General features: G+C 33.7%; 1 protein-coding gene across 2 annotated transcripts in view; it reads right to left on the minus strand.

The window, feature by feature from the left end:
- The window catches only part of LOC127845094 (complement C3-like), a 45,343-nt gene that overhangs the window by 12,888 nt on the left and 5,381 nt on the right, over window positions 1–27,074 (minus strand). For both annotated transcript variants that reach the window (XM_052375784.1, XM_052375783.1), the window contains exons 5-27: window positions 26,081–26,154; window positions 24,596–24,733; window positions 24,306–24,348; window positions 23,666–23,753; window positions 23,154–23,265; window positions 22,656–22,892; window positions 21,600–21,773; window positions 21,153–21,251; window positions 20,776–20,847; window positions 19,949–20,146; window positions 19,221–19,370; window positions 17,777–17,851; window positions 14,533–14,641; window positions 13,541–13,786; window positions 13,272–13,410; window positions 12,954–13,021; window positions 12,303–12,460; window positions 11,361–11,444; window positions 10,602–10,739; window positions 9,921–10,017; window positions 9,485–9,589; window positions 8,682–8,870; window positions 8,151–8,232 (exon numbers count right to left, since the gene is read on the minus strand). In XM_052375784.1, coding sequence (XP_052231744.1) covers window positions 8,151–8,232; window positions 8,682–8,870; window positions 9,485–9,589; window positions 9,921–10,017; window positions 10,602–10,739; window positions 11,361–11,444; window positions 12,303–12,460; window positions 12,954–13,021; window positions 13,272–13,410; window positions 13,541–13,786; window positions 14,533–14,641; window positions 17,777–17,851; window positions 19,221–19,370; window positions 19,949–20,146; window positions 20,776–20,847; window positions 21,153–21,251; window positions 21,600–21,773; window positions 22,656–22,892; window positions 23,154–23,265; window positions 23,666–23,753; window positions 24,306–24,348; window positions 24,596–24,733; window positions 26,081–26,154 — 2,875 coding nt within the window. The remainder of the gene's footprint in view (window positions 1–8,150; window positions 8,233–8,681; window positions 8,871–9,484; window positions 9,590–9,920; window positions 10,018–10,601; window positions 10,740–11,360; window positions 11,445–12,302; window positions 12,461–12,953; window positions 13,022–13,271; window positions 13,411–13,540; window positions 13,787–14,532; window positions 14,642–17,776; window positions 17,852–19,220; window positions 19,371–19,948; window positions 20,147–20,775; window positions 20,848–21,152; window positions 21,252–21,599; window positions 21,774–22,655; window positions 22,893–23,153; window positions 23,266–23,665; window positions 23,754–24,305; window positions 24,349–24,595; window positions 24,734–26,080; window positions 26,155–27,074) is intronic.

Raw genomic sequence — 27,074 nt, forward strand, 5'->3', positions numbered from 1 at the left:
TATTTCTCTTTAATTCAATAAGCTTAGGCATGTTTGTTCGTTAAGTACAGCAATAATTTCATGATGATTCCGGAAAGTAGGTATGGGCACATAGTCGTAAGAGCACTTGAATACGTGAGTTCGCCTATGAACACATGGTAAGGTTAACTAAATATCCGCGATATGACCTAATATGTGTTTAAAACAGCAAACAATATCCAACAAACGAATGAATTATCAAACATAGTATGTGTACTGATGTGGCTCTGTAATTTCTGTTTGAAAAGTTTATTAAATATGCAAAATGAGAAAGCACGCATAAGAGAGAGTTTCTCAGATGTCACATGGCTATTATGCTGTTTATATACCATAGTCGCTACAACGTTTACAATTGGCAGGTTCGAAATAATTCGTTTTCTTTCCACTCATGATCGCGTTGAAAGTTAATTATACACGTTTTATTTCGCAATTTATTTACTGAATCACGACAAATGTCAAATACAATACAGAAAATGCATAGTTGTTTCATTGATCTACAAACATATAATGAATTGAATATAACTGATTAAAAATTACCGTTTTCAAACTATTATAAAATCTTTTTCCCAGAATATGCTGTCCAATTTATAGCTGAGCTTCCTTTACCTTTATCAATGATAATAAGCGAGGTATGCCGATTAGAAAAATCGAGCTATCTCAATCGGACTGGCTCGGTCTTTTACATAGGTCGCCATTGTGAAGAATTTTTTCATGGTATGATACCTTAGACGAGCTGCTTCGTAGCATCGTCAAAAATGATTTCAGTAAAGTCTATCATTCATATGCATCTATTTTGTAAATGTCAATATAAGTATACTACATGAAAACATTTTTGAAACAAGGGCTGTTTGTAAAACATGCATGCACCCCATATGGGCTGTCAGTTGTAGTGGCAGCCATTGTGTGAATACGTTTTTTGGAACTGAGACCTTGACCTTTGACCTAGTGACCTGAAAATCAATAGGGGTCATTTGCGAGTCATGATCAATGTACCTATGAAGTTTCATGATCCTAGGCGTAAGCTTTCTTGTGTTATCATCCGGAAAACATGTTACTTTGTCAAGTCACCGTGACCTTTACCTTTGACCTAGTGACCTGAAAGTCAATAGAAGTCATCTGCGAGTCATGATCAATGTACCTAAGAAGTTTCATGATCATATGCGTAAGCATTCTTGAGTTATCATACGGAAACCATTTTTCAAAGTTGAGTCACTGTGACCATGACCTTTGACCTAGTGACCTGAAAATCATTAGGGGTCATCTGCGAGTCATGATCAATGTACCTATGAAGTTTCATGATCCTAGGCATAAACGTTGTTGATTTATCATCCGGAAACCATTTACTATTTCGGGTCACAGTGACCTTGACCTTTAACCTAGTGACCTGAAATTCAATAGGGATCATCTGCGAGTCATGATCAATGTATCTATGAAGTTTCATGATCCTAGGCATAAGCGTTCTTGAGTTATCATCCGAAAACCATTTTACTGTTTCGGGTCACCGTGACCTTGACCTTTGACCTAGTGACCTCAAAAGGGGTCATCTGCGAGTCATGATCAATGTATCTATGATGTTTCATGATCCTAGGCATAAGCGTTCTTGAGTTATCATCCGGAAACCATTTTACTATTTCGGGTCACCGTGACCTTGACCTCTGACCTAGTGACCTGAAAATTTATAGGGTTCATCTGCGAGTCATGACCAATGTACCTATGAAGTTTCATGATCCTAGGCATAAGCGTTCTTGAGTTATAATCTGGAAACCGTTTTACTATTTCGGGTCACCGTGACCTTGACCTTTGACCTAGTGACATCAAAATCAATAGTGTTTATCTGCAAGTCATGATCAATGTACACATGAAGTTTCATGATCCTAAGCATAAGCGTTCTTGAGTTATCATCAGGAAACCATTTTGCTATTTCGGGTCACCGTGACCTTGCTCTTTGACCTAGTGACCTCAAAATCAATATGGGTCATCTGCGAGTCATGATCAATGTACCTATGAAGTTTCATGATCCTATGCCTAAGCGTTCTTGAGTTATCATCCGGAAACCATCTGGTGGACGGACCAACTGACGGACTGAGCGACATGTGCTAAACAATTTACCCCGAACAAGCCACGTAAGAAATGCAGCATAACACATTCTAAAAGTAAAAGACATCTGTGCAATGATATCTTTTCTTCAAATGGTAAGATGAACAAACAAGAGGGCCTGAAAGTCCCAAAGTCGTTCACCTAAGATAACAAGATATTATTGGGACAAATATTGTGACCAAAATTCTTGAAGATCGGAAAATAAATGTGACCTCTCGGGTGTTAACAATGTTCTACTATAGTAATATAAGGAAAAATGCCCCACCTCCTGGAAGCCATGTTATTTCAACCAATTGTAACCATTTTCGAACTGATCCAAGATATCATGGAGACTTATATTCTGGCCAAATTTTATGAAGATTGGAATATAAACGTGGCATCCAGCATTCTTGAGTTATCATCCGGAAACCATCTGGTGGACAGACATGTGCAAAACAATATACCCTCTCTTCTTCGCAGGGGGGGGGGGCATATTAATACAGTAGAATGAACCAACAAGGGAGGCAACTTGTTATGTCACAATTTGGCAGTGTATTAAAAGTGGTACTTAATTATTTCGCTAAACATGGGTCTAAATTACGTTTAAAAGCTATTTTCTGATTGGATGAAACAGTCCGAAATCATCCAATAAATAAAGTCGAGATATTTATCTTGCGGAACATGCAATGCCATGCCGCATGCAAGCCATTTATAAAGTAAATATCGTAAATCAAAAAGTTTGTTATGTTTTTTTTCGCGGTCATAGACAGTGTTCCTGGCTGAAAACGATGCAATATTACTTTTAAATCATTCATGCATTAGTTTTTAGCAAGAAAGAGGTAGAATATTAGTGTAAAACATTTTTTTTTTTATTTAAACTTGTGTCTGCTACAATTTAACGAGTGGTTACGGAAATTACCGATTGTACAGATGTATGGACAGACATATGCAAAACGAAAGAATAGCTTGCATATTTCAAGTTTATCAGCCTTGAAATTACCTATTAATCAAATGAGAATCGAAATTATTAAAATATAAACCAGTAATATTCATTAACACCAAAATCTTTGGGCACAACCATCATATTTTTGGAAACCGTGACGTATTGTTTTTCAGAAACCGACGATCGGTAATTTCCATAACCATATGGAAAATTTCATCACTGACAAGTTTCTTTTCTAATGTTTTTCTCAAATATTCTACCACAAAATTTTTGTATACCATTACACAAATGAATGACAAGTAATAATTCCTTGATTTTGGGGAGGGACACTGTCTATAAATGCTAAAAAAAGCATAAAGGCTAAACTTAAGTGCATACAATATTGAAAAATAAATCATAATTCAAGTGTAGACAAGTGTTCTTTTTATCCGATATATTCATTCATCCACATTGCTCAGACACTCAATTATAATGGAAATTATTACGAATATCTGACAAAAGCATTTTTTATTTTTATCTTTAAACTTCCATTTCATAAATGTTTTTTTGATAAACGTCGCCAATTATTAATTGTATATAGATTTCTCTATAGTTTGAAAAACATTTAGGCAAAGATTTGTCATGTAAGATAAAATGCAAATAATTAATAAAATATTCCCTTTTAATCAATATGTTGGTTTATCGGTCAATAATAATATCACTTTGAACATTGAATTATTTAAAAGTTATAACAAACATTAAATGTTCTCCGAACAAATGATTCATAACACATATAACAGATTGATAGGAAGATATGAACAAATCAAGGTTGCTAGGTTGCCCGCCTAGAATGGTCATGTTAGTATGGAAGTACTTGATATATACATTTATTAGCCTATCGGTGTTGTAAAGACATAAAATATTTTATGAATGTCTCAAAGCGTAGAATTATTTTGCATTTAGTAAAAGAAAGGCAACATATAACCCTTAAGTGGCTGACAAGAACTTGTGGCTGAATACGACTAAAAAGAGGCATTATGCTTCTTGAAAATAAAAGTAAACATCATTATATATGAATTTTCTTATCAAAAGTGTTATTTTTTGTGAATAGGGGAAATACATTTTCAAGAATAAACAATATAATTATAAATGTTTTGGCGATGTGCATTATAGTATTATCATAGTACCAGTTATGGTCTAAAAATCCAGTAACATTTTTTTAATTTCATAACCCCTTGTTGCCAAAAAAAATCATGAAAAATAGAAATTTAAGAGTAACCTATTAAAATAAAATAAAAAATGCTTTATTAGACCCTAGATATTATTTTTGCAATCATTTTTCATCAATTACAAATGTTTAAAAAAAAATGTTTCATGCTACTCATGGTACCAGTTTTTTGTCGAAATTAATTACATTTTTTAAAAATGCGTTACCCCGTGTTGCCATTAAATTCATAAAAAATATAATTTTCAAAGATATCCTTTAAAACAAAAAGAAAATGCCTTCTTAAACCTTAAATATTATTCCTTCAAGCATTTTACATCAATAATTATTTATGTTTGAAAAAATCATTGGTTCATGCTAAATACTGTTTGATATACTGTAAATAATGTAACTACACATCCAAGTAGTGAGTCCATCAAACTATTGCAACCGAAACACCTGGTGTGCCAAGGCACCAGCCGAAGTCAAATGCCTTCTGACTTAATGCATTTTACTATTTATATTTTTATGCATTTGTATATGTTTGAAAAAAATGTATAATCTTAAATGACATCTTCTGACCATGCATGTCCTAGATTTTAAAATCCAGGCCCTGGTCTGACACATTGGTAACATTAACGTTAAACTGTTACCAGGCTTCTGAATTTAATTAGCCAGGTCACAGAAAAAGGGCAGTCTAATCAGTATCCAATTAAACTATTTGTTATTGTCAGAAAACCGCTCTTAAGCAAACAGCTTTCAAGCAACTGCAGGCTGAACTGGATCTAAACTGACCACAATCGCCTTAATGTCTCTTTTACTGGGATACAGTTCATTTAACTTTAAAGAGATCTTTTCACGTTTTGGTAAATTGACAAAAATTGAAAAAAGTTGTATCGGATTCGCAAATCTTTGTTTAAGTTATGTTATTGTTAGGAAACAGTATTACTGAACATTTACCATGGTCTAATATAGCGATTATATGCATCTTTTAACGATTTAAAACAGGGTTGGCACCAATCGACCGCCCCGGTTTTAACCGGCGGTTTTTACCGTTTAAAACCGCCCCGGTCAATACTCCAGAAGTGGTCATTACTGGTCAATACTGGTCAATTGATCTTTACCCCCAATTTTGATTAATATTCCATGCCTAATTAAACAATATTGATAGTATAAATTAAGCAGACATGTTGCCAATAATGTCTTTAGCTATTAATACCCACTATTTTATACCTGTTCATCGATTTGTAGGCCAATCTCTCAAAATTTTGCGATATCCGGACAATCGCTCCTACGGACAATCGCTCCTACGCTAAATTTGACAGGGCGGACAGTCGCTCCTACATTATTTTGCCAACCCGGACAATCGCTCCTACATTATTTTGTCAACCCGGGCAGTCGCTCCTACATTATTTTGATTGCACTGCAAAATGTAGTAACTGTAACATAGTCTGTTAATAAGTAAATTAATTAAAATCACATTGATCGGCTCATGTTGAATCGGCTTACTTTTAACAAGTTGACAATTTTAATTGTCGGTTAATTATAGGTGTTAGCCTTTGATCGGCGTATGCTACGTTTTGCCGTGGAGTCAAAATAATGAAGGAGCGACTGTCCGCCCTGTCAAAACATCGTAGGAGCGACTGTCCGCCCTGTCAAAACATCGTAGGAGCGACTGTCCGCCCTGTCAAATTTAGAGTAGGAGCGATTGTCCGAAGGAGGGATTGTTCGGGATTCAAATTTTGCAAATTAGTCAAAGTTGGTCAACTGGATTTTTCTGTTTGATTGAACTTTTTTTTTAATTCTAATGAATTATGAATGCTCAGATAATCATGTGCTTGATTCAACAAGAACCTGTTAATTACTGTGTATGAGTTGTTCATCATGCCCCACTTTCCCCACATTCTTCTCACCTATACAGGTTGGGGCATCCAAAACTGATAATAGGGCCTTAAATGGCACCTTTTTGACATGAGCCTTACTAATGTAATGTATTCTTGACTAGATTTCTTTAAATACTTTTTAAACAAAATAGTGAAAAATCTTTTATTTTCAATTAATAAAAAAATCTATAATTAGAAACCCTCTTAATACAGAAAAGAGACATGTAAGAAGAAACTATTAAATTAATAGCAAGTAATCTCCTTTTGTGTGAGTGATATGAAATAGCCTAAAAGCAGATTTGCTTAATTGTCAATATCAGAGACATAACACTGCATGCATTTTATTACCAATTAAGGCTTAGGGGCCAGATTTATGACCCTAGAAAACACAAGAGCTCTGTTTGTCCATGCTTATCAAATAGATATATCAATAGATAAGTGAAATACTATGGTAACTACAATAGTAATAATACTTTAGTAACAGATGTAATACACTGAGATAAAGATATTGCCTTAGTCCTTATGTATTTGTGGCTGTTTTCATAAACAATAAAGAAGTAATTTTTTACAGCTTTAAAGATTTTTTTACAATAAATAACTCAAAAAAGTTTATTTATTACAGAATAGTGTTTTATTTAATATAAAATAGCTCCTTTGTGATGTTTAAATGCTTCAATTTTCAATCGACCAGTATTGACCAGTAATGGCCAGTAATGACCAGTATTGACCGGTTTTAACCAGGTATTGACCGCCGGCCCGGTCAATACTCAATTGACCGGTCAATATGCCAACCCTGATTTAAAAATTATAAAGCGTTGCAACGCGAAACGATTGAATAATTTAGAGAATTATGTTGTTGTTGTATAATTATGTGAAACTACGAAGATTGCTTATATTAGGTATAAAATACGTCAACCATGTATACTTGGCAGAAAAGTCGAGCAGGCTAATGTGTTTTTACTCCAGGACTAAGGGGGTCACTGGTTCAAGCCCTGCGGCGGACTACTTTTTTAAAAGAATTTCATTCTGGATTTTTAACTGGAGCTTTTAAGATCCAATGTTCACATTTATCAATATAAAGCATTTAATGACTAACTTCAAAACATGTTAAAATCTGTGAAAAGGCCCCTTTAACATAATATCTACTCCTATAAATATGAGGTCGATATACATGGACTAAACGGTAAATTACGTCTAATTATTTGGACTATGATATCAACTACTTAAATAGAAAGAAGAAAGATTTCATACAAACCAGTAATTTGAGTAAAGAGTTTGTAATCAATGTTGTATTTCAGGACAGCTTGGTGATATGCAAATTCCATATGAGCTGTTGATATCGGGTATCATAGCCATTCAATAAGTCGCAAAATGCTCAAACAAAATTTATAAAGCAAAATGAGACTTAAATTGATAACTCAAAATACCAGTATCATCAGTATACCAGTTTAGCCTTGTCAATCTGTCGAGATCCAGAAAGTGCTCCATTTCACATTGAATATATCCTTCGAATTCCATTTGTTGTTGCATTACTTAATAGCGAAACAAGCCAATTTAAGCTGTAAGAAAGTTTTGACGCGAGTGTTATCAAGTCTCTCATGGGCGAAGCCATTCTTGTAGAAAGTGATCCATTCACATCGAATATATCCTTCGAATTCCATCCATTGTTGTCATTAGCGGAGATTTAGTGAATAAATAATTCATATATCAAATGACAGCTTCTAAATAGCGAAACAAGCCAATTTATGCAGTAAGAAAGTTTTGAATCGAGACTCTCATGGGGCGGCCATTGTTGAATGTTGAAGCACGAACGACAACTCTGCTAGGAGAATCAACGAGCAATCTCCTACGCAGTGGCGTATGCCCAAGGGAAGTTACTGAAAAATCGAGTTATCTCAATCGGACTGGCTCGGTCTTTTACATAGGTCGCCATTGTGAAAAAAAAATTGATGGTTATCATACCTTAGACGATGCTGTTCCAGCATCGTCAATAATGTTTCGAATATACGAACTAGTGCATGAATTGTTTATGATGACAAAATCTTACCATAATGCAGGTCGATAAAAATGATGAGTGTTTAAGGAACCATCGCTGTTGATGCATCCCTTTACTGTAAGCAGTTGTATTCCTGAAAAGGTAAACGCCTACCTCTTTGATAACATTTTTATTTATATTTTTATTTAAGAAATCTGCTTCACTGTACATTGTTTCGTTATCACTACATTATATACTGGCATGTGATCGAGAACGCAATTTCGCTATCAAAAGTGTCCATGGTTGATCAACAAGCATGGCCTATTTGAGCGAACGTTAGATAGATAATATTTTCTCTTGCATTTTTAAACATTTGTAATCGATTTTATTATGCTTCCCTTGATCAAAGTATCTCAACATAATACGACCATTGTTGCAATAAAGTTCGTGGTCTCAATTCAGCAATGCTATGATTCAGCTTTAAAGCGCAGTATTAAACGGCATTTTATTTTGATCATGATGTTATTAAAACGCTGCTGCTGAAGATTCTCTCAGGAGCGGAAAATGATATTTATATATAGTATAACCACTAAATATACAAACCGTTACTCAGAAACATGTGTCCACTTTGCTTTTGCTGCTCTGTAATGGTACCCGTTTGTTTCAAGTAGTACAAACCGGTTACAACTGGTACAGTACTCCAAAACGTTTGTTGGCAACAACCGCCTGGCATATTAAGCATGCCCCCAACGCCATGGATGACAGTGTCAACTGGTTTTGACATCATATTTGCTGCTCGTAAATATAAAATAACCAGAACATAAGTGTAACTATTGTTAAAGTGGGGCTGATTATTATTTAGTCTGTTGGTTGAAATGAGTTTCTATGATTTCGATCATACGTACAACAGGAAAGTATATGAATAAAACATTTAATTAACGTTCAGATTGATAAATGAAGAGTAATATACATTAAATATGTATATTTGTTTAGAAGCATTTAATACCTACTCGTAAAGCCTCTGTTGTTTTCTTTAAATTAAACAAGGCTTTGGTTACATCATAACAACCTATTTAGTTGGCTTGGTCTCAAGCAGTTATTCAATATTGTCATGTCATTCACTCAGCAAATTACCACCTATTTTATTTACAGGCTTTGTTTAGTTTTCATATAAATACTTATAAAAAATGATATAATATAAGTATTGATATATGAATTGGTATTTCGAATTTAGTTAAGTGTTTGTTATCATCAACTTCAAATCCAAATTTACCATGTGTTAATATATTATTTTTCATTTAAAAAAGTTTCTTGTAATCAATCCAACTGCATGTGTATAATGAGCACGTGTGAAATAGAACTGTACGAGGAGATTGAAAGGGGCGCTACGGTCAAATGTTTTTTACTTGAAAGGTATGCGTTTGCCAATCCTGATCCTCGTAATGCCGATACGGGGAGTGTTAAGTCGACGGTCATCGTTACCGAAGGTCTGATCCCACTAAAAGACGGTTCTGTAATAAATACATCATAAGGTTTATTTCAGTAGAAATAAAAAAAATGCCGGTTAATTTAATGTCTTTTTGCTTTTAAATGTGTTGTATATATAATAAAGCAGCTGTTCTTAAGCTGATATATACATTTAAAGTTAAAGTGCACACGTAGACAAACACCGTCTGTTACCAATGGTTTAAGTATAAAGGTATGTGTTCCAAATGTTTTTATAAATAACACAAATCCTGTCCAAATACAAATAACTGTGGTAAAAAACAAAAAAATGTTATTATTAATGCATATGTATGCATGAATGAATATAATCAAGATTGTAAAATTATAATTTTTTACGATTTCTCGTGACTTCGGGACTGTTAATGCAACTTTTTGATTTATTAGCAGGATCAAGGCATACTGTGATCGTCTTCCGTTCCTGAATCCCCTCGTTCTATAAGGAAAATTATAATATCATTCACTAAATCACACAAGTTAAAGCATCATTGACAACAGCTTAACGTTAATCCTAATGGAACAATTCAGACACGAAATTAAACTCTCAAATACCTTTGCTATTGCGTATTTCATACAGTAACAAATCGTGAAAACAAACTGTACACGGTTGTCTTACTATTGCTTACAACACTTGACAAAAGAAACATGCTACAATAACATTGGGTTTGTGACTACTGCAACTGTACCGTGTACCTAAACTGTTATCTTAAAACTGATTTAAAACTTAATATGTGCTACATGTGTAATTTAACAAAACAGCATGGCAAGGATGAACGCTTTTGTATTATAGGCATGGTGTAGGCTCAAATGTATTTATAACAATTATGGAACATATACTAACGGATAAAGCAAAACAAGTATATACTCGTTTAGAATCATTGCAAACAACTTTAAAGCTACTCGATTTTTGTTTTAACTAACAGTGTGAAAATTGAAGTATGCACTTCAAAGACATAAGATACAGATATCACTGTTTTAGACAATTATTAACATTAGCATTAAACTCAATTAACATATTACCACAACGTATAACTGCTTTTCCACAATATCCACATATGGTTGATGGTCGTCGACAACCAATGCCGATACCGTTATAGGACGTTTACCTTCTTCAAGCGCTATAACTCCAAACAACATGGATTTTGCGCTGTTCGGAGGCTAAAGAACGTAAACATTTTTAAACATAATGCATATATTTATTTCATTGAACAATTTTCCTGTATTGCAAAAAAGCAGACTATTAATTTTTTTGCGCCTACAGCCAACGATGGCAACATAATAAATGGTTTTGTCATTTGGGGACATTGGGACCCGTATAACGCTATGAATGTTTATTGTATTATGGCACTAACACTTTAGGTGTACGAAAGAATGACTTTTATGCCACTAGGACAGCCCACCAATAACGTCTTATCATATTTCGGTCAAACGTTCCAAGCCAAAGCATATTTATCCTTGTCGATCGGGACCTAATCCATTAAAAGTACGTTTAAGGGCCTTACGAATTATAAGTAAAGTGGCGATTATATAACCAATGTAGTTCAAGTATGTTAGATTAGTGTCTGACTTGACAAAATCTTCATTTCGTGTACATTTATGTTAAGCCAAATAACTGTCATAATTACCTGAAATGCACTTGCATTCATTTGAACTTTCACCTCGTTTAGACATTAAAAAGAAGAACGTGAATATATGATTATGATGTACAAGCAAACTGTACAATTATCCATAACATTGCATGTTTAATAACATTCATATATTTCAAAGGAAAGTACTAACCAGCGTTAGGGTCTGTGGAGGTGAATTCTGCCCAGGCGTTGTGCCGTAACACAACTTGTCAACGCCTTTCAAGTACACGCGTGCCTGGAACAAAAAACAGTATACAAATATAATATATGTGGTAAAAAAACTATGAAACCTTTAAAGCTGCATATTATTTTAACCTTCGGTTTAAGTTTACTTAAAGCAAAGGACAAATTACATGTACATAACTATTTACCACATTCAATATACAAACAATACTTATTGATGGAATCAATTCTTGTGAACGATCAATGCTTGTTTTTGCAACTTTTTTTTTCATTTTTATCATGAGTGTTGATGATATATCAAGAAAGTAGCCATACATACTTGGTTCAAACAGTTATTCAGGAACATGTATTATTCGTGGTAAATACGTACACTATAATGATTCCGTGAATACCCGTTAATAATTTGCTTTGATATGACAGGTTGTAAGTCTTAATGACACGATCGTGATTTAAAAGCTTTTATATCTGATACCGTTTAGTTAATATTTTTGCTTTCATTATGTTTCCTTTGAACAATACAAAGAAATCCAGAGTGATACGTGTGCATGTATAAGAAATTAATAAGCATGTTTTCTTTATTGAATATCGGTTCCAATTTCTACACTCGACCACTTGCTCATCTATCAATGTGTCTGATTTTTATATGCATTAATATATATATATATATATATATATATATATATATATATATATATATATATATATATATATATATATATATATATATATATATATATATATATATATACATTTCCATATTACCGAAAATATGCATCCGAGTGGATGTCACATTATGTTTATATTGACATTTATAATATCTTCCCACATTTATACAAACAATATTAAGTAACGATATCGCTAGATAGGCAACCAGTAATCTTGCAGTTCACACGCGTAATAAAATACTTACAGTCAGTTCAGTTTGCACATAATTAAACACAGTCACTTTGACATTGAAAAGTTCTTTCCGAGTCGCTTTGTATGGAAGATCAACCTGAACAAAGAAGTCTTTGAACGTTTTTACATCTTTTGACTCGGCGATATGCGGTCCATCGTCCTCCGAGATGCCTATATTGGATGCAAATGTAAGACTGAAAAAGATCTAATTGCCATGTCAGACGAGAACAATATTATGTAACCATCATGTATTAAATTATATATGCGCCTTTTAACGTTTTTTGTTCATTGCGATGACAGCATATTAACGCACACATAACCGTATACCTATCGAAATATGGTCCTCACTAGAGAATTAGTTTGTCTTATGAACTTGGAAACTAAAAACGAAGAGAAATACGTTGGTTCATGATTAAAACAAGTAGTTATGATAGACATATAAGTATCAAGGACATCATCAACATATTGAAACATACTGCTTTCTATACACAATCGTTTTTAAACGGTAACTTTCTGGATTACACGTTTTGACATGTGAAAGTACATAACAAAATTAGACCATTGAATAAACCATGAACAGTTCAATACAATAGATGCCGGTTACTTAAAAACAGGCAATATCTGAGTTTGGTATTGTTATTTTAATAATTGCATTTATATTTACCAATCGCTTGAATTGTCCACTCCGTTATAGAGTCTCTGAATTTTAAGTTATGTGTGAAGTTGCTGCCACTGAAGTTAAATACAATAAACAAGTTATGCATTTACGATGGAATGTGATACCTATATACGATCACGTAAGCCAATAAAACATTCATAACGACATTGTTTATTTACAAGCCAACATTACAATATATTCAAATAATATGAATTTGCCTGAAAAAAGATCTGCATCATTGTTAACTGATACAGCTGACTGCAGTATTTATAAATGACACGTTATATATCCCATTTGTAACATCCTCTTAACCTCAGAACTTACCTTATCATATGCTCTTCAAAAAAGAAGGAAGTATCGAATTGCCGCCGAACTGTTAACATTCTTCCTGGAAGTCTGTCGATATCCATTTGATATTGGGTCTGAGAGTCAAACACTGATCGACCACTAGCTAATAAGGTTTCTAAAATAAACCGAAAAAAAGAGTTCAGTACACTTAGTAGTTTTGAATTAGAACACATGTTTATCAGATAGCAAAATCTCAATCGACAAGCATGCATATTACTTATGCGTAATATTTCCGTAATATCTACCTGACAGGGCGTCTGTTAGTGTGTCCAAGCATGATCTGTAATACGCCATCAGACACTTGTGTGGAAGTTCACCATACCACTTTGCAAGCTGTCTTACTCTTGCATAGCACACTATATTCGGGACCGGCTCTTCAACTTCATAATCGGACTCCCTCGTTTTAAGGGCGTCCGTGTAATTTGTTTTAACTTCGTTTGCGTATTCAATACCCTCAGAGCAACATAACAGATCGGCGCCGTATAAACATTCTGCAATACAATACATGATATGTGGATAGTTAAATTCGTTGTCTACAAGTAACACAAAACATATTTACTGATTTTTTAACACATATATATCGGAATTACTTTTTTGACTTATAGCATTGTTTGTTATAAGAATACATTCTTATTATGACACCTTTAAAGTATGTTCAAGAAGATCTATTTATAAAATTTATAAAACGTGTCAGAGAAATTAGATCATGGCAAAAATATTTGCATATACACCAAGTTTCAAAATGTGTAATACGTTAAGAAAATCTTAAGCCATACAATGAGAAAATACGAATGATATACTCCAATCACAATCACCATATCAAGTTCACATTATATGTATTTATTTTAAATGAATACAAATAATTTGATTTCTATGCAACATATTTAAAGAACATGTCGAAATAAGTAAAACACGACTTGCATTATTTTGGTAATTATTACATATATAAACTTAACAGAATTAGTATTATTGAATACAAAATAATATATAAATGTATGTGGATCACCCACTTCAAAATCATGTACCCGTCCATTTTTGTAATTCAATCTTAGGCAATGCAATCCTTAAACTATTAATTGAAATCAATAGCAATACAACTGTTGCTTCAGCATGTGTAACGAAATCTTATACTCAACCGTGCCTGTCAGACAATTTTGATACAATAAAAAAATTAACAATAATACAGATTACTATGGCACTGTTTAATCATATCCAAATATGAAAGAAAATACACAACCAGTCAAAGAACGTCGGCGACGTTTCGTCCCCATACAGCCTTCAGAATGGCGTTGTAGACGATCCTTGTTGAGTGTGCCGGTGCTTATTAGAAGAGTAACACCCGCGTTCTGTAATATAAACACGTAGAGCGAACTAGCAATAACACGATTAGTAAATATATCGATGAGGCCATTTAAGATTGATGTTGTATAAATTCAATAACTTGCGTTCCAGCAGTCATCCATCGAATCGATTCATCGAATTCATCAGTTATTGATATTCATGAGCGCACTTATTTCCCAAAGGTAGGTTAACAAGATTTATTTCGGGCTTATTTAAAGCATCAGATAATATTCGTATACATTTTTGACGATGCTGGAACAGCGTCGTCTAAGGTTTGATAACCAGTAAAAAAAATCTTCACAATGGGAACCTATGTAAAAGACCGAGCCAGTCCGATTGAGATAACTCGATTTTTCAGTTACTTCCCTTGGTATTCGCCACTGCGTAGGAGATTGCTCGTTGATTTTCATTGATAACATTCTCCTAGCAGAGCTGTCGTTCGTGTTGATAAAGGTAAATATTAATAGAACAGCATATCCTGGGGAAACATATTTAATAAGTGTATCAGAACGTTAATTTAAAATTAGTAATTTTACATCCATTTTATTTTTATGGACCAATGAAACAACTATATATTTTCTCTATTTTGTTTGATATTTGTTCTCGATTTAGTAAATAAATTGCGAATAAAACATTTAATATTAACTTATTACGTGATCACAAAACTAAAGAATGCGAACAATTTCGAACCTGCAAATTGTAAACGCTGCACTGCTATGATATATATAGATATAACAACATTTGTTTACGTAATTGTCCGTCCCGCTAGCGCAGTGGTAAGGACGTTCGCTTTTTCACCTTTACGACACCGGTTCGATTCCCGCTCACGGCGCAATGTTATATTTTGTCTGTTTTGTGGTCACCATTCCGGACAGGTGTTTTTTTCCGGATAATCTCATCCCCCCCCCGCAGCATTTGACCATATAAAAAATTAAAAAGTATTTCAGTACAAAACAAATAGCTGGAAATTGCAGCTATCATTCAAAATTCGTCCCAACTGTCGTCAATCTAATCTTATTAGGTAGGAGTGCTGGACACACTCCGGGTCCCAACATTATGCAGCCTCAGCGCGGAGGTAACTCATTACCTTGGAAAAACACAAATACACAGACTGGGTGCAGCCTAGGCGCGTATAGACTCAAACAAGGCAACAAACTCAAGTGCGGGCACAATCATTTAAAATTTACATATTTAATACGATATTCTAACAGAAATTACACAACCACCTAAGTGTACATACCATGTTTGATATTTCGTTCGATTGTTAGATTTCAGCATATACATGTATAAGGTCATTTCGCTATTAGTTAACTTAGCCATATGTTCGTGGGCGAACTCGGATAGTCAAGTGCTCATACGATTGAGCTCACATGGTCCGGCTATGTGCTCATACCTACTTTCGAGAATCATCATAAAGGTATTGCCATACTTAATGAACAAGAATGTGACCCGCCTTCCAGTTTCGCTCAATGGGTCAAGTTACCCACGGGTACTACTTCACCGTACCCCTAAACTTTTTTTCGTACCAAAAATGTTTCGTACGCAAATTTTTATCGTACCCAAAATTTTCGTACCCAAATTTTTTATCGTACCCAAATGTTCGTATCAACATACACAATTGTGGTGATATAGATAGACTTAAATTGATGTTTTATATCCATCCTCTTCAAAAGCATCGTCACATCAGTACTGTCAGTACTTTGATTATGCATGATATCACAGACTCAGCAATGCGAAACGGTATCGGAAGATTCTTTTAGATGCGTTAAATCCAATTACATGTATTTTGGAAATGTAACATAATTAAGCGTATGACAAACCCTCAACCCTTTGTGGAGACCAAGTGAAAACTATAGACAAAGTTTGCTAGATATACTTTTAGCGAAAATTGTGAACAAACCGTTTAATGAACAGATGATATTTATTTCTCATCCGGTTTTTTTTTGTTACGTTAGATCATTCTTTGGAAATAGAAGCCATTAAGGGGCCACGCGGATCATTCCCATTAAGAATGTTAAGCAGTATTTAACTAATAAATATCATATATAATATTGTTTTCATTCTTTTATAAGTGCGCCCATCAACAAAAATACATTCCAGTACAGGTATTAAAATAAGTCATAATTCACAGTTGATAGTTTACTACTGATTCTTTTCGGCGTAACTGTTTAACGTCACTTTTCACCGTAGATGACCTTTATTGATGATAGGTCCGAAATGAATAAACCCGAATTGTTCAGTGGCTAATAATACAAAAATCACCGTAAACATTGGTAGTCTGGTTCCCAGACTAAAACATTGGATGTATATCATTTGAACTGAAATATGAATATATTGTAAATTACATGTAAATTACAATAAATTAAAAAATGTCATGACACAAAATATCCTCTAAAAATTACATCGAAACGTGTGTCCTTAGTTTACGAAAAAGTATAGCATTAATCACATGTCTGTACAATTAAAAGAATCTATTGTTTACATGCCGTAGCGGCCACACTAAACACTACAAAAACAGGCTAGATTGCACTTTACCGGTACGCAGTTGTTTACTACTATCGACAAAGCGGGGGTTTGGGGCGGTAGCCCGCGATACTAAGGAAATATATAGGTGTTCGAAATATATCTGTCTTTCATTTATTATATCCATATTTGCGTTTATTAGTGTAAATATGTTTCTTTGTACTTTGTTTTGTTCATTTTTTATATAAAGTTCTGTTTTTCTGCAAAAAAATCATATCACTATGATGCTTGCAATATTGAGTCTTTTATGTTTACATTCTACTAACATCTGTACACATTATAACAAACTATCTTTGATTTCATTCCAACATTATGTTCACAATTATTCAGTGGCGAAAATGTTTTCATTTCCTATTGAAACTAATGTATTACTCGTTCAATTATGAAAACCTAGTCCTTACAATACTGATTGACAATAAAAAATACAATTTCACCTCATTTTGTTATTTATATTTATTTCTTAATACATTAAAATATATTATTTTATTATCACTCACTACATTTATAAAAATACATGGTCGCTTCATTCCATCTCCTTTCACTGGTCGCAAACATTACAACATCAACGCCGTATATCTTTTTAAAGATATTTCTTGTTTAATGTATATGTGCTATACCTTGAGTATTTCCTCAGTTGTCGTTCCCGAACCCGCTCCACAGCCAAGGTCATGATTTCCTATCTCTTTAAGAAGCTATAATAAATTAACTACAATCATTTAAACATCTTCATTTGAATATTATTTCACAATCGCCGAGCTTGAACATAAGCTTAATATTAAAAAAACACGCAAACAACAACAATTACATATCAATTCACTTCCTATTAACTAGAAATGTTGCAAAAGCGATCCAAGAGAAAAGAAGAGTCGAAAATATGTTTGTAATTGTTTAGATTGTTTCGCCGTTCAGCTGTATTTCAGTAACATCATGGCGGAGTTAAACCCACGCCCACTTTCTCTTTCTAAGTATATGTAGGTTCTCCATTACTTCGAGCCCATGCTTACTAGTATTCTATAAACTGACAACAACATTACATGAAGCAGAGCTAGGAGGAGAATGGTCGCAACATTATTTGTATACCCAATAGTTATACTAGGTAACAGGGAATCGAACCCATGAACATCGGATGTGTATAGCAATTATAAACCTGATGCCGTAGCAGCGTGAAAACCCGTTGAATAGAAATAAAAGACAAACAATGAGTTTACACAGGAGTACATGATTTTTTTCGATTAGTATGGTTTGAGTTGAATAAACATCCGAAAACAATGTTTTTACAAAGTTTAAGGTTAAAAAAGCAAAACATAGGATGCTTTTCAACCTGAAGGTTGCCACCAGAACTTAAACGCACTCCTGTATTACCCCTTAAAGGTAAATATGGTCAGCTTTAAACTTTTACATTTCTGACTAATAGTCAAGAAAATATATTCATACATCGTATATTGATTAAAATGTTAACATCGTAGACGTTGGGAAAACCATTTCCTAACAGCTGTTAATTTAAAATATATGAGCGTGTAGAAACGTAATGATGCAACTAAGGCTACGAAACATATGTAAACGACGGGAAACTCATACACATATACGAATAATGCATTAACAAGTTTAACCACATGTACATTAAAACACATATGTTTTAACCTTGATGATATTTCAATTCTTTCGCCACTCTACAATATATAGTCGATGTGCGCGTGCAGAAACATACTTTTGTTACTTCGCCTTACTGCGTTTGAACATAACAACCTGTTAAATATGCTTAAACACACTAACATAGTAATGATTGGACTGAGTAATTTCTTTAAAAATTAAATGCGTCATTGAGATGGGTTAAACATTTACCCATTATTGACGTCATTAAACCATCAAAAGAAGGTATATAACAATAACATTTACCATTAAAAAACATACACATAAATGTGTATATATTTGTATTTTTTAAACCACGCCATGCTCAGCCGCAGACATGACGAAAACATTATGAATATAATTGCAATTAAGAAAATCACATTCATTGTATTATCGGGTATAAAGCACAATATAGCAATTTACATTTAATACCTTGTCATGGGTCAATGTTTTATCGCTGTTAAGAAGCAGTAACGCCTTGTCGATAACGTTAAAGCCAACCCACATGCCCGATGGTCCAAAAACTGATAATGGCGATGAGGCTCCAGGCAAGACTTGCTGTTTTGCTGGTTCGATTTTCAGCTGATCGCGAACGATAAACACATATGTTAACATATTTATAAATGTATCATGTCATTAATGTAACTTTAATTACTTGATTGAAAACGTTTATATCCATGTCATACATATTAAACACTATGGGATCCAAAATATGTCAATAAAATTATTTAAATAGTATACATTTGTATAAAGTCTGAGGTGTGTAAGCAAATAGTTGAAAATTATAATCAAATAAGAAGTCTATTTCGACATTTCCTATACGCTGCACACTAACAGTGTCTTATTTTTATGTTGAGTGTTCAGTGGTTTTTATAACTTCTGAACAACTTAATTGCATTTCAACTTTCCTAGAATATTTAACGGTGATTGAATGTACATCATAGTTTCTACACCTATATTATAGAGTCGATTTAATATTCAAAACATAATAAATTAATAATAGGATTTCCTAGCGTAACGAGAGTACGAACGATCCAAATCGCCGAATGTACAAATGATTGCTTTAAATATATGGCTAAAAGGCTCGCAATCAACTCGCAAGCAGAATAATTTTATGGATTTTTTTGGTGGAAACCCTATACGTGTACATACTACGTTACCTTATTTTTGCGCTGATCTGATTCAATGTAGAATGATAACGAGTCAGCAACGACCGTGTCAGACCTTTTATCGACATAGAATGCTACAATTCTGCCAACAGGAGCCAGTTTTGCTATGATATCTTCCCCCAGTGGTACCGATAGATGCATGGCAGCTGTCCTGTGTGCATGATATACAATCTTTCCTCTAGCGAAGACCTGAATACATTTTTATGTAATCGGCGTTTTATACTCGTATGTTTTATTTAAACCGTTACGCAAATACACATCGTATGCAAAGGAACCTGATATAATTTCTAGGCGTTTGGAGGTACGTCATAAAATTCGGATTCAAATCTAAAGTCACACTTCTCTGCTGAAGACATGAATAACACTCACCCTCAAAATTGTTTGATAATCAAATGTGGTGCATTTATAAAAAAATACAACACATATTACTTCATAAAATATTAAGAATGAATCTGAAATGCTTATGTCGTAAATAAAACGTTTTATTAATTCAAACAACAAATTCAACTGCGCTAAAAATGCTGAGTCGTTGCAAAAAAAGCAAAGTATTGGATATAAAACATGTGTGAAAGTTATGGCACACAGAAAAACAGGTCAATGGTTAATCGTTATGCACTGTACCACGTAAAACACTAATAAAATAAGGACTCGGCGATAATCGCCGTTTGTTTTTATGGCTAATCTACCTGCCATATTTGTGGTATTTGTCAAAAGAAAAAATTGTTTTTGGTCCAATGGATGGACCAATAAGACTCGGATGACGAATTTAATACCAATGACAAGTGCAACAATATTCAAAATGAGGATGTCATAATTACCACGAAAAGTATCCCTGTATATTCGTTATGTTTCTGAATATTTGTGGTTGCTCTCATTTGTGGGTGTCCTTCCTGCAAATAATATACTCATTTAACGCGCGCGGATGTTGATGAATGAACCTCGTTTTAATGAAAATAAATAAACGTATGTATAATCAACATACTTCTGATTTCTCTTTCAAATAGACGAGAATAATTACCGACTATATGTAGGAACAAATACGCAAGTTGATATGAATAAAAGTTCATACGTACAAACACAATACATTTATCAAAATGTGTAAAAGGACACATGTATAGATATGTTCCCTTATTAAGTATCTTTGTGTTTACGTTAATCTTTAAAATGATATTAAACAAATCATGTAAGCGTATACCAAATCAACTTTCTCGACGACGATATTGTTTGTTTCGTCGGCGGTAAAAGGCTGCAATTGTATCTGCTCACCATAGTTGCTAAAGCCAGGAGTAAACACCTGTTTAATAAAAGACAATAACGAATAGCCATTTTAAGTATCCAACATCTCTGAAAGGTTTTGAGTCAGTTCCTTCTTGATGAACACATTGACCGTTTTAAGACTTAATTTCATCACGATAATGTGAAAAAGCATAGCGAATCTAATAATTTAATAAGCACAATCAGCAGAATCACATGTGAGAACGAAATATTGTATTTTGTCAAGTTTCGTTCTTATTCACTTGCTTCTGTTAAATAAATTATTCGGTCAAATTTGCAAGCAGACAAATAACATTATAATTTTCATAGAAAAAAAATGAAAAAAATGTTGAAATGCCATTTACTTGTACCACAGACATTGGCATACCTTAAGTGTGTACGTGCCGGGATTTGCAAATACACCAGATTGTAAATCTTCTAATGATTGACCGGAACTGTCTGTCCTTCGGGTAAGAGAATGTATTATTCGATTGGCATTGTACACTTCTACGTTAAACGTTATATTCGCGGCCTTTATTCCAAGTACGTTCAATGCAAGCACCTGCAAATAAACGACGTGTTAACTTGCTATGATACAATTATACCAGTTTCAAAATGAAGTGGTCATATTCTTTACATATTCAAGACAAATGGATATAGTTTATTGTTTATATGCACGCATCGTTAGTTTTCAAACGTATTATTTTTGACTAACAAAGGAGCAAAATGTATAAATGACAGACATCAATAATAAGCAATAGTCGGTAACGTCCTTTTAAAAAACAACTCAGCTATTCTAAATAGTAATTGATCACGTATTTAAGGATTCCTTTAAAATTTATAAAATGCTAAAGAATATAGTCACTGCATGAAATGTAAATTAATACTGAATTGTGTGAATTATATGTTATATATGAACAGCAATCGAAATTTGTTGTTTTTTTAAATCACTGTCCATAAAACGTCTACATTACTTTACTCGTCAATAGTATTGTGCCAACATTAAATATATATAATGTTTTTTCGCTCGAGAATAAACTGTCTTATTCAACCCCAAGGCTTTGTTCATTAGGTAACGCCGAAACAGTATGGTAATGGTGTGTGTTTGTGTATGTGTGTGTGTGTGTGCAGCTACACAGCGATGCACTCATTTACTCGTATTTCGCATTCAATGTGTGATAATCTATTGACGTTGTTTTGAAGTATCGCTAATTTTTTTTCGTTTACTCCCCACGCGATCCTTTAAAATCGGTCATCATAATGCTGGTGAATGATAGCAAGTAAGATCGTTGTACTGGTTGATTGTAGTCATTGTTTTTAAACATGGAAACATCAGTGGCTCGATCATTTTTTAAACAGAAGTTCTGTTCTGAAAGGTATTTTCCAATGTTTAATTAAAGTGATAATACACCGTGTACGGTAAATATTTTTTCATTATACATACCTGCAGATAGTAAATGGAACCTTTTCGAAACGTAGTCTTGGATCTGGATAAATCAAATATATACGGGGCCCTCACAAACTTAACCGAGTCGTCAAATTCCGATTCTTCTTTTCCCGTGGCCGACTCATGAACTGTAGCCGAAAGCTCCAAGACACCACCTGCTGGAAAGCTGCCACCTTTGTTCGCCTTTAACGACTTGATGTCAATAGTAAATTGTGCTGTGCCGGTGCTACTTAGCTAAAACAAATGATCGATTGTGTGACAGCGTGAGCGATCGAGTTCAACATATTTTCATTTTTGATCTTGAAGAGCAATTTTCAAATCGTGTTGCGCTACTGAATCGCTTTGATTATTTTGTATTGAGGCATATCAATTCGTTTCTATCATAATTTATAAGATATTATTAGACTTTAGCGCAGTAATAGATTCACTTTTCTATGTAGTACACACGTAGTTTTATAGACACTTTACAGTCGCGTCTAAATCCGACGTGTTTACCTGCAGTACGTTTTCCATGGTAAATATCGTCTTATTGTTGGATACTTCCCCCTCCCTCCGAATGTCGAAGAGAAGTCGAGCAGTACCATCGACCGCCTTTCCGTACACGTACCTTCGTAGCAAACAGAAGTTGTAGTTAACGTTTCTTTAATTATAACGGTATACATGGAAGAGTTTTTAATGAGCCCATATATGCTATTTTACCCAAAAAGGTGTCTTCAAAATTAGAATGTGAGAAACATGTCTCACACTCAACACACAATATCCTTAAGGCGCAAATTTGTGTAAAAATTGGCAAAATGAATATTGAGGTTAAAGTCCAGATGAGCACTAGTAAGTCCAAATGTGGCATGTGATCTTGACCTTTGAGTTACATTAGACACGTCGTCTCTGCGTATTTAACATTGCGTTACAACAAAGACTTCACTAGAGCTCAAACTAATATTATAACAAAACAAGCGGGCTTAACAAACTATCATTGTTTTAATTTAAAGTGTTGTTTAAATACTCACATTGCAGTAATCGCGACAGATACAGTATCATCGGTAGGCAAAATATAGGCAGGTGTCGTCTCAAGATGTATGCCAAACGTTGGAAGTACTGTAAGGTGTAAAACAAAACAACTTAGCCAAAATGCCTTGCTAAAACATGTAAACATACACAAGGCTAACGAATTCAAGTGTTTTGGTAATGATTTATATGTATTTGATTATAGAAATGTGCAAGTTAACAAAGAGTTTGTCCCATTTAAGTCTCAAATTAACGAAGGTCTATAAAATTCTATCAGTAACATTTCAATGCAAAAGCTCTGTTAAAATAACGGTTTTAAAATGTGTCTACACTAAATGTAAAACTCATTTTTTAAATAGAAGTATGATCCCTTTTTCCCCGCTTAGTATTTCCTTGTTATTAACGAAATGCCTTAAGGATCGAATATTACACACACAGCAAGCTATGAATGCAAGCCGCTTACATCACAAGAAATATTTTAACATGTCTATGCCTATTTACTTCAAATGAACCATTTGCTATTGCATGATAAAACAATAACCCAAAAGAAACGATCTAACCGATTGAATTGTTATATTCAATATTCCGATCAGTTAAAAAAAGTAAACTTACAAAGTTTTGTATATTTGTGATGAGACTTACCAAATTCGCGTACGTCAATCGGGGCAATAGCGTACGTCTCCAACTAGTAATATGTTAAAATTCAATTTTATATAGAGACTAATTATAATAATATTTTACAATATTTCATTTAAACAAAGTTTGCTTTTAATCTTATACTTTTCTGTTTGTTGATAAAAGATTTTATCTTTACAAGTACTTACATACATACGGGCGAAATATGCATATTTCAACTAACTTATAACGTACATAGTTATTCGCTAGTTTGCTTTGCTTAAATTTCACATCATAGGAAAACATTTGGCACTTACCATATCTCCAAATTTTGCTTTGATAGTCCATGTTCCAATTTCTGGAAAAGGCGGAAGCTCGAAATCACATCTATAGAAACCGTTGATAGAACTTCCGGGTGGAAATGGCTTCCTGCCGACAGCCATATTTGATGGATTCTATATAGCATTGAGCAAAAGTGTTTATGTATATGGCTTATGGCATTGTAGAATGAAAATATAAAACAAAAAATGATAATACAGCTCTAAAAAACATAAATTCTGAGAAGATTTTTCTTATGAAGGCAAATACGTGTCTTGGTTATGCGTGTACAAACAACGCGCATGGAAGGTATTCCAACTCTATGCTTTGGATATGGTTGCATATATTTTAAGCTTATGAGCTCCCTGACCGGTTCAACGTGGCTGGCTATAGGTTTAACGTTCGTCCATCATGCCTCTCCGCCAGCGAGCAAAACGTTATTTAGATTTGTATACATAATTAAAAGGCTCTCAATTGTCGAAATGAGACAAAAGACGATTCATATAAATAGGGTGAGCGAAAGAAAAAAATAGGTTTAGAAGAAAGACAATATACATAACTATTTTCCTTGGTTTGACCCGTTTGTATTAACACCATGACTTAAACTATTTACGTAGTATTTGCTTTTAAAAGTACAAATTCGTTTCAATGCAAAATACGTTTAAAAACTAACCGCAATCACGATGTACTGGAAATTATTATTAATGAACTGCTTGCTTCATTTCACCATAGAAAACGTATATTTGTATACAAGGTTAAAGAAAAATTGGGCATGTGGGAATTGTGTTTGTGAAATTTTTGCTTTCATATATAATCCAATTTATCTTTGCTAATTTATATCTTGATCAGTATTGAAAATGCCTTGGAATAAAAAAACAACACCATAGTAACATGTTAAAGTGATTGATATTAACTTATGATTGATTTCTTTCTGAAAAGCAGAGGATAAAATTATAATCGTATGAAGAAACAAAGAAGTCGATCAATGGTTTTTCTTAAATGTGTATGTATTACGAAGACACTGTTCTACGTTAAATATTAAAATAATATTTGTTGTATGGGTAAGATTTTCTAGAAATTTCGATATTGTCGATAATGTACGAAAGGTTGTGGTATTGTGGTTCACAAAATGTGAACGTTTTATTTTAACAAGCTGCATACTTATGTGTAATTGTTCTATATCGCAAAAAAAAGTTTGTGTACCCACATTTTACTTTCATTTTTATCTAAACAACAAATCAAAATCATGAACAAGCTATGGGATTGGATCTAAATTACAAGTCTGTCATAATAAAGATATTATGATAAGTTTAAACTACAACTTAAAACTAAACTTATGTTAAAGCTTTCTATAATGGTGTTTCTATGTTGGCGCCAAATTACTTCAATATATACACACTGCCTTTCAAGACCGATTCGAATTATAAATGTCCTGTCGGGTTGTATTTAGTAACAAATACAATGATGTTCATGGAACTACTCACAATCAAATCGATTTCCAGGTACTTGTTCTTGACAGGTTTCATATTTTCATCCATAGCCAACACTCGAACGTTCACTTGAAATAAATATTGGTAAACTTTTGAAATAAAAGATACGCTTTCAGACACAATGGATACTGATCTTTTACATTCAATAACCCTTGACAAACAATATGATTTTTATTACTTGTCCTTGTATTCATTATGAAAAAGAAAGATAAAACAATAAAAACCACTATTTGTGTATATGTCTAAAAACACATAATGAAGTTCTTGCATGCATTCAGATGCATACTAACATCTGCACGCTCCCGCGAATGCTCTAAATAAAAAATATTTAATTAATTTGAAAACATGATTCCTTTTTATGAGCATACAAAAACCCATGCTATAACCTCCTGATAAATGTGCGCTCTATTGAATCAAGCTTTGTTACGTAAAGCTGCACCTGTTGCCCTGGATATTAACAAGCTGTACCGTTTTCCTCTGGGTTACATCAAGCTGTACCTGTTTGCTCTGGGTTTTATCAAACTGTACATGTTTGCTCTTTCTTACATCAAGCTGTACTTGTTTGCTCTGTGTTATATCAAACTGTACATGTTTGCTCTGGATAACATCAAGCTGTACCTGTTTGCTCTGAATAACATCAAACTGTACCTGTTTGCTCTGAGTTTAATCGAGCTGTACCTGTTTGCTTTGTGTTACATCAAGCTCTACCTGTTTGCTCTGTGTTACATCAAGCTGTACCTGTTTGCTCTGGATAACATCAAACTGTACCTGTTTGCTCTGAGTTTAATCGAGCTGTACCTGTTTGCTCTGTGTAACATCAATCTGTACCTGTTTGCTGGTAGTTACATCAAGCTGTACATGTTATCTCTATGTTAAATCAAGCTGTACCTGTTTGCTCCAAGCTTAATCAAGCTGCACCGGTTTGTTATGTATTACATCAAGCTGTACCTGTTTGCTCTGGATAACATCAAGCTGTACCTGTTTGCTC

Source organism: Dreissena polymorpha, chromosome 9 (assembly GCF_020536995.1).
Source record: "Dreissena polymorpha isolate Duluth1 chromosome 9, UMN_Dpol_1.0, whole genome shotgun sequence".
NCBI classification, from domain to species: Eukaryota; Metazoa; Mollusca; class Bivalvia; order Myida; family Dreissenidae; genus Dreissena; species Dreissena polymorpha.